This window comes from Sinocyclocheilus anshuiensis, unplaced genomic scaffold (assembly GCF_001515605.1).
Source record: "Sinocyclocheilus anshuiensis isolate Anshui unplaced genomic scaffold, SAMN03320099.WGS_v1.1 scaffold1031, whole genome shotgun sequence".
NCBI lineage: Eukaryota > Metazoa > Chordata > Actinopteri > Cypriniformes > Cyprinidae > Sinocyclocheilus > Sinocyclocheilus anshuiensis.
The window spans coordinates 124,959-132,994 of record NW_015542633.1 but is presented as its reverse complement, the minus strand read 5'-3'; the positions used below and the strand labels follow the sequence as shown (position 1 = coordinate 132,994).

At 44.0% G+C, this 8,036-nt stretch overlaps 2 protein-coding genes across 2 annotated transcripts in view; one reads left to right on the top strand and one right to left on the bottom strand.

The window, feature by feature from the left end:
- The first annotated feature begins 2,538 nt into the window (after positions 1-2,538).
- rln1 (relaxin 1) lies at positions 2,539-4,109 on the top strand. Its single transcript, XM_016494214.1, has 2 exons — positions 2,539-2,961; positions 3,663-4,109. Exons 1-2 carry the CDS (start codon positions 2,573-2,575, stop codon positions 3,868-3,870), a joined length of 597 nt encoding a protein of 198 aa, XP_016349700.1. The 5' UTR covers positions 2,539-2,572; the 3' UTR covers positions 3,871-4,109.
- A 2,018-nt stretch (positions 4,110-6,127) lies between these two features.
- The window catches only part of jak2a (Janus kinase 2a), a 30,139-nt gene continuing 28,230 nt past the window's right edge, over positions 6,128-8,036 (bottom strand). The window contains exons 22-24 of the mRNA XM_016494238.1: positions 6,769-6,886; positions 6,439-6,552; positions 6,128-6,362 (exon numbers count right to left, since the gene is read on the bottom strand). Of these exons, the coding sequence (XP_016349724.1) occupies positions 6,264-6,362; positions 6,439-6,552; positions 6,769-6,886 (331 nt within the window). The 3' untranslated portion in view covers positions 6,128-6,263. The remainder of the gene's footprint in view (positions 6,363-6,438; positions 6,553-6,768; positions 6,887-8,036) is intronic.

The window sequence follows — 8,036 nt, the reverse complement described above, 5'->3', positions numbered from 1 at the left end:
GTGTGTGTGTGTGTGTGTGTGTGTGTGTGTGTGTGTGTGTGTGTGTGTGTGTGTGTGTGTGTGTGTGACATAACCACAATATTTTATTTGGACTGATTTTATACACGTGATTCTTCAAAATGAAGCCGATTGTTTATCTTGATCTTTTATTGGTTGATTTTCTTTTGTAAAATTTCGGACCAAATTATGAAACATGGAAATAAACGATTCTCATTAAATAGTATTACAACATTTGTGCTGTGACATCATTCATCACTTGTAATCAATATTCATAATCATGTCAGCAATATGTCAGGAATTAGAAAATAATGTTATGGATATAAAAGCTCAATAATGAGTTTCAATCAGTGTGTGTGTGTGTGAGATTGAGAGAGAGCATGTGTGAGTGAGTGAGTGTGTGTGTGTGTGTGTGTGTGAGAGAGTGTGTGTGAGAGATTGAGAGAGCGTGTGTGAGTGTGAGAGAGATTGAGAGAGAGCGTGTGTGAGTGTGAGAGAGATTGAGAGAGAGCGTGTGTGAGTGTGAGAGAGATTGAGAGAGAGCGTGTGTGAGTGTGAGAGAGATTGAGAGAGAGCGTGTGTGAGTGTGAGAGAGATTGAGAGAGAGCGTGTGTGAGTGTGAGAGAGATTGAGAGAGAGCGTGTGTGAGTGTGAGAGAGATTGAGAGAGAGCGTGTGTGAGTGTGAGAGAGATTGAGAGAGAGCGTGTGTGAGTGTGAGAGAGATTGAGAGAGAGCGTGTGTGAGTGTGAGAGAGATTGAGAGAGAGCGTGTGTGAGTGTGAGAGAGATTGAGAGAGAGCGTGTGTGAGTGTGAGAGAGATTGAGAGAGAGCGTGTGTGAGTGTGAGAGAGATTGAGAGAGAGCGTGTGTGAGTGTGAGAGAGATTGAGAGAGAGCGTGTGTGAGTGTGAGAGAGATTGAGAGAGAGCGTGTGTGAGTGTGAGAGAGATTGAGAGAGAGCGTGTGTGAGTGTGAGAGAGATTGAGAGAGAGCGTGTGTGAGTGTGAGAGAGATTGAGAGAGAGCGTGTGTGAGTGTGAGAGAGATTGAGAGAGAGCGTGTGTGAGTGTGTGAGAGTGAGAGAGAGCGTGTGTGAGTGTGTGTGTGAGTGAGAGAGAGCGTGTGAGTGTGTGAGAGATTGAGAGAGCGTGTGTGAGTGAGATTGAGAGCGTGTGAGAGCGTGTGAGTGTGTGTGTGAGATTGAGAGAGAGCATGTGTGAGTGTGTGTGTGTGTGTGAGAGAGCGTGTGTGTGAGATTGAGAGAGCGTGTGTGAGTGTGTGTGAGATTGAGAGAGCGTGTGTGTGTGAGAGAGATTGAAAGAGAGCGTGTGTGTGATTGAGAGAGCGTGTGTGTGAGTGAGTGAGTGAGAACGTGTGTGTGAGATTGAGAGAGAGCGTGTGTGTGTGTGTGAGATTGAGAGAGAGCGTGTGTGAGTGTGTGAGATTGAGAGAGCGTGTGTGAGTGTGTGTGAGATTGAGAGAGCGTGTGTGTGTGAGAGAGATTGAAAGAGAGCGTGTGTGTGATTGAGAGAGCGTGTGTGTGAGTGAGTGAGTGAGAACGTGTGTGTGAGATTGAGAGAGAGCGTGTGTGTGTGTGTGAGATTGAGAGAGAGCGTGTGTGAGTGTGTGAGATTGAGAGAGTGTGTGAGTGTGTGAGATTGAGAGAGAGCGTGTGTGTGAGATTGAGTGAGAACGTGTGTGTGTGTGTGTGTGTGAGATTGAGAGAGAGCGTGTGAGTGTGAGAGATTGAAAGAGCGTGTGTGTGTGAGTGTGTGTGTGTGTGTGTGAGATTGAGAGAGAGCGTGTGTGTGTGTGTGTGTGTGTGTGTGAGAGAGAGAGAGAGTGACGTCAGTCCGTGTCTGTATAAAGTCTCTCTGAACTGATGGCGAATGATCAGAAACCAGCAGCTCGAGGAACTTCAGCAGTCTTTTCTTATAAACTCTTGTTAATGTTCGTTCTGAAGATGTTCCGCGTGTTTTCGGCTGTTCTGCTGGTGTGTGTGTGTGTGAGCGCGGAGCGGCCGGATTTACCGAGAGACTTCGGAGTGAAACTGTGCGGCCGCGAGTTCATCAGAGCCGTGATCTTCACCTGCGGAGGCTCCCGGTGGAGGAGGAGTGCGCAGGGCCCCGGTACGTGCTCATCTTCATCAGCACCAGAACAACATCTTCATCTTCTTCATCTTCATCAGCACCAGAACAACATCTTCATCTTCTTCATCTTCATCAGCACCAGAACAACATCTTCATCTTCTTCATCTTCATCAGCACCAGAACAACATCTTCATCTTCTTCATCTTCATCAGCACCAGAACAACATCTTCATCTTCTTCATCTTCATCAGCACCAGAACAACATCTTCAGTGTGAGATAGAGAGAGAGCGTGTGTGTGTGTGTGTGTGTGTGTGTGAGAGAGAGAGAGAGCGTGTGTGTGTGAGATTGAGTGTGTGTGAGAGCGTGTGTGTGTGATTGAGAGAGAGCATGTGTGTGTGTGTGTGAGAGCGTATGTGAGTGTGTGTGTGTGTGTGAGAGAGAGAGAGAGTGACGTCAGTCCGTGTCTGTATAAAGTCTCTCTGAACTGATGGCGAATGATCAGAAACCAGCAGCTCGAGGAACTTCAGCAGTCTTTTCTTATAAACTCTTGTTAATGTTCGTTCTGAAGATGTTCCGCGTGTTTTCGGCTGTTCTGCTGGTGTGTGTGTGTGTGAGCGCGGAGCGGCCGGATTTACCGAGAGACTTCGGAGTGAAACTGTGCGGCCGCGAGTTCATCAGAGCCGTGATCTTCACCTGCGGAGGCTCCCGGTGGAGGAGGAGTGCGCAGGGCCCCGGTACGTGCTCATCTTCATCAGCACCAGAACAACATCTTCATCTTCTTCATCTTCATCAGCACCAGAACAACATCTTCATCTTCTTCATCAGCACCAGAACAACATCTTCATCAGATGTATTTACACCATCATCATCCTCATCCTGACAGTTAATCAGCAAAAACCAAAACCGTTCAACAAATATATTTACTTGAAATAAAATAGACGTTAACTGAAAATATTTGTAAAACCGTAAACCCAGAGCAACATGTCTTTGTTTAGTTTAATGATGTACTACAGATTAGAACTTCAAATAAATTTATGAATAGAAACTTTATAGACATATTTAAAAACGGAAAAAATACAAAAACACACAACAGAATTACTAAAACGTTAAAAGTAAAACTAAACACAAAAAATAAACTAATTTAAAGTATTAAAAAACTATAAGTGTCACAATACTTCAATAACACAGCATCCTACAGAACCAGCACAGTATGTACATCATCATCATCAATAATTAGTTTATTTAGAACCATACAATAAATAAATATTTATTTAAACATCTTTGTTACAAGAAAATATCCATTTAGCAACAGAAATAATTTCATTTGTTCGTCGTTCTGTATTTCAGCTGAAAGCGCCAGAATATGAATCCCAGACAATGAGCTCTAATAATAAATCAATGGGATAGACTAATAATAATACATATATGAAAACAATGTCAGGAATTAGGCTACTCGTGTATAGTTGCAGTGTTGAAATATTACTGACTACACATCAACTCAAGCCCCCTTTATCTGTAGCGGGTTACAGCACTGATGCTCGTGTGTGTGAGTGTGTGTGTGTGTGTGTGAGATGAAGAGTCCTCCTCGTGTGTGTCGCAGGTGTGCTGCTGTTTCAGGCCGCGCGGGACACAGATGAAGAGCCGTCTCTCCCGGAGCTGCTTCCGGTGGTGATGAGCGACAGACCGGAAGCGCCCGACCGGCGGAAGCGGAACCTCTCTCTGGGACTGGCGGGAATGTGCTGCAATCAGGGCTGCACCAAAAATGACATCGGCCTCCTGTGCTGATGAGGATGAGGATGATGAAGGACTCACTGATGAAGAACTGAACTGTTAGATCGTCCCAGTGCTTCATTTATTTCACATCTGTTCATATGACCACATGAATAAAGAACTTCTTGATTGCAACTTTCATATTTACTGACTAATAATCTGTTCAGAAGAATCGCCAAACGAATAAAAGCAACAGTGTTGCGAGTGAATGTTTACCAGAACTAAATCAGATCTGATTTAAGTGTTCAACTGCTCAAAGCTTCGAGACATAAACAAACGAGCAGCACACAAATGCGTTCGAACAGGAACAGAGTTCAGAGTTCAGAGTTCAGGGGTCTGCAGCAGACTGCCGTCAGAACACACACCACCCGAGCGCAGCATTGAGCTTCTAGCCTGTTCTGCAGGTCAGACGCTTTTCTTCACACGTTCAGCGAGTTCTGTTTGTGATCGCAGTCCAAGAGAAGCTTCGGGTCAGAGCTCCGGTGTTCCCGGTGTTCCCGGTGTTCCCGGAGGACCGAGAGCCTCACCGACAGCGTTCCGCGGGACTGGAGAAGCTGACAGCAGTTCAACGGCACTGAAAATGAAGTTTACACAGCTTGAAATTAAGTTTCGTAAAAGTTATTTTATTTGTATATGTTCATGTGTGGTGCTTGACTTTGATGGAATAATTACATTTCACAAGCGGATGCGGCGCGAGTGACGTGACACGCTGAAATTAGAATATTCAAATGAGCAAACAGTGGAGAGCAGCGTGAGCTTTCCTGAAGCTCTGGATGTAGGTGGCGTCGCCAAATTACTGCAGTTATGCCGTTTCAAAAGGTAAGACAAGGGTTTTGTTCTGCCGCCGCGCTGGGAATATTACACACCTTTAAACGTTCGGCCGTGGAGCGCTCAGCACGTCACCTGCTTATTATCTGACGCTGAAACACTCATAATATCACAGATGCTCAATGTTTTCAATCACAATGCACACACACACACACACACACTCATATATACACACACACACACACACACACTGACGCTGAAAAATAAAACGCTATTATTTGCAAAAATGGTTTTACTTGGTCTTATAGAAAAAAGTAGACATTGCTTTTGTATCTCTGGAACACCTTTAAAACTCTCAACAGCAGTGTACTGCAGCTCACAAAAATGGTACAAATAACTGCAATAATAATAATAAAAACAATAATTTAGTGCATTCACACTCATTCAGTAAAAGCTGAATAAAGTTTACATGCCGTGCAGGAAACGAGAGAAATCAGTGTTTGAAGATGATGAAACTCCAGCTGCTGTGGTGGAGGAAGGTTTCTTCTTCTTCTCTGTTGTGCTGGAATCTCATGCATCTTAAATCTCTTTATATAAAATCAAACCAGCACACACAAATCCAACTACAGAAATGGCCAGGAATGAGTATGAAGATTATCAGGAGCTGCTGCTGCAGATGATGATGATGATTTGCATATTGCGGTGATAAATCACTCTTCACTGTTTCACTCTTCAGCATCTGCTCACAGCGACACACTGCACATCTCTGATGATCTGAACGTCACACGAATATCTACAGACATCCCACATGAATATGAGACTATAATTACTACTGTACACAAGCCTGCCGTTTAAAGGCACCGCAGGAGATCTCAGTCTAGTGATCGATTGCCCTTAACACTAGTTCATCTGAAGCACTTCTGACCTTTAGAGGAACGTTCTTGAAATAATGACAGAAAAACAACAGAGATGCATATGAACTGATCTGAAAATGAGCTCTTGTATTCTTATATATCTTATTTTTATCTTTGTCATATCTTAACTTTAGTTGTATGACGATATAAAAAACAATGAATAATGAGATTTGTGTCTTTATAATGTCACGCTTTTGTTTGTCTTGGGCCTGGGAAAATAAATCGATGCATCGCGAATCGAGAAAGGATTCTGAGATTTTCCGAAGTCATTGCGATACTCTCTCGAGTCGATTGTGAGCTTAGTTTTTAACAGCAGATGGCGCTGCGTGCTTTAGAAACAGCCGTATTCTGCTTGCTTCCAGTTCCTTACGCACCATTTAAACCTAAAATAATCATTCATAAAGTTCGAAAAGGTTGAAGCGAACTACAAGGATGTTCACAGTGGGTGTGTTTACATTAATCTCGCATCATAAAAGCAGAGGTGCAAGTACTTTTGACCACTTACATTACTCAGCCGAACGCACAAGTGCTCTTCTTCATGAGTGTTTGAGTGTGTGGTTAAAAACTAGCCTAGAGCGCCATCTGCTGTTAAAAACTAAGCTCAGAATCCATTCCAGAGAGAATCACGATGCATCAATTTATTGTCCCAGCCCTACTTTACACTATTCCTGGAGGACGGACACAGTCCAGCTATGGGTCAAACGTGTCGAGACTCTGATGTTGGCGTCAGACGCTCTTGCGGTCCTGAACTCTCTGAGCGAGATCTTTGAAGGTGGGCCGATCGCCCGGCTCTGCCTCCCAGCACTCCTTCATCAGCGCGTGAACCTGTGAGACACACACACACAGACAGGTCACTCTCTGCGCTCTCCGCATGATTTGCTGGCGGTCTCGCGGTCTTCACCTCGGCAGGACAGCCGTCAGGAGCCGGCAGACGGTAGCTGCGCTTCAGCAGATCGATCAGGTGATAAACGATCATCTGGCCCTGCTTGTCCTCCCCCATCTGCTCCATAAACACCTGACACACAAACACCATGCATTACTGTCACGGTTTGACGATTCTTATTATTACTGTAGTCAAAGTTGTGTGTCACTGGGTCTTGTATAGTGCAGAAGCTGTTAATGTGATTGCTGGTGATTTACTGGGACTGTACATCGCTTACGGTTGCTTTCTGGTAACTTGAACACTATGATATGAGAATAAGCAACACAGTGAAGATGCTTGGTCACTTACAGCTGGAGGACTGCAGCTTTTGTCACTGTATGTAAAGAGTTCGTAGAGAACGACTCCGAAACTCCAGACGTCTGACGCCACGCTGAACTTGCTCTCAGTCAGAGACTCCGGCGCGTACCTTCATCAACACACATCATCATCATCATCATTAACATAAAACACATCAGTAACGCTGCATCAAACTCAGAAATCAACATATGAGCATGAGTCAGGGCTCCGGACTCACATCTGAGAGCAGCGCACCAGAAGCAGATTTGGTAGCACTGGGGGGTATTAAAAATAAAAAGATAATTCTCAAGCCAACCTACTGATCTGCTACTTAAGCTTTTTATTATTATTATTCTTAGACTAAATTTCTAAACGCTACTCCTCCTAGAGCTTTCAAGCTAGAACCACCAAACTCAGCCCAGCTCTTCAGACTGATCTGACTCGGTTTGCTTTATCTTTTCAGACTGATCCGACTTATGGTTTTCATAAAAATGAAGATTAAAAATCATAAAAATCCCATAGACTTACAATTCAGACTGATCTGCCTCGGTTTGCTTTATCTTTTCAGACTGATCCGACTTATGGTTTTCATAAAAATGAAGATTAAAAATCATAAAAATCCCAGAGACTTACATTGACGGAATGTTCAGATGAGCCAAGACTATTCAAACTCCAACTGACAAAATTCAAATGTAAACCCACTGAAGCCCGTTAGACTCAATCAAGCTTCCCTTCTGTGTACTATTTCTAACTCATTTAAACTCATTCAAGCTTCCACTCTAATATTTCTATTCTATCTATCTATCCTAGCGACAAGTTAATCATGCTAGAAACATACTAGCAACATGCTATTAATAGGGGTGGGGGAAAAAATCGATACAGCATAGTATCGCGATATTTTCCGCGGCAAAACTGTATCGCTACACAGACGCCAAGTATCGATCTACAATCCACTAGATGGTGGTGTTGAGTTTTTTCTGTGAGGTCAGCGGGGTCACCTTCAGCATGCAGTGAGTTAGTAAACAAGGAGGGGATGTAAGTAGGGATGCACCGAAAATATAGGCTACATATAATAATAATAATAATAATAATAATATATATGTTGCGCCGCATCGCGTCCCGCAGTGTTCAGCGCGCATGCTTCACTGTCCTCGTCACTGCGAGGTTTGACGCTCCGCTCAATATTCCGATATATGAATGTGCGTCCGCTCGCCGCACTCTTCTTGTCGAGACAGACAAGAAGAGTGCGGCGAGACAGACAAGAAGAGAGGGGCGAGACA

Bases quoted from the DNA above. Each gene is read 5' to 3' on its own strand.
- rln1 (XM_016494214.1), top strand. From the start codon at position 2,573: ATGGCGAATGATCAGAAACCAGCAGCTCGAGGAACTTCAGCAGTCTTT. The intron at 2,962-3,662 runs CTGACAGTTAAT...TGTGAGATGAAG, and splicing joins ACACCATCATCATCCTCATC to AGTCCTCCTCGTGTGTGTCG.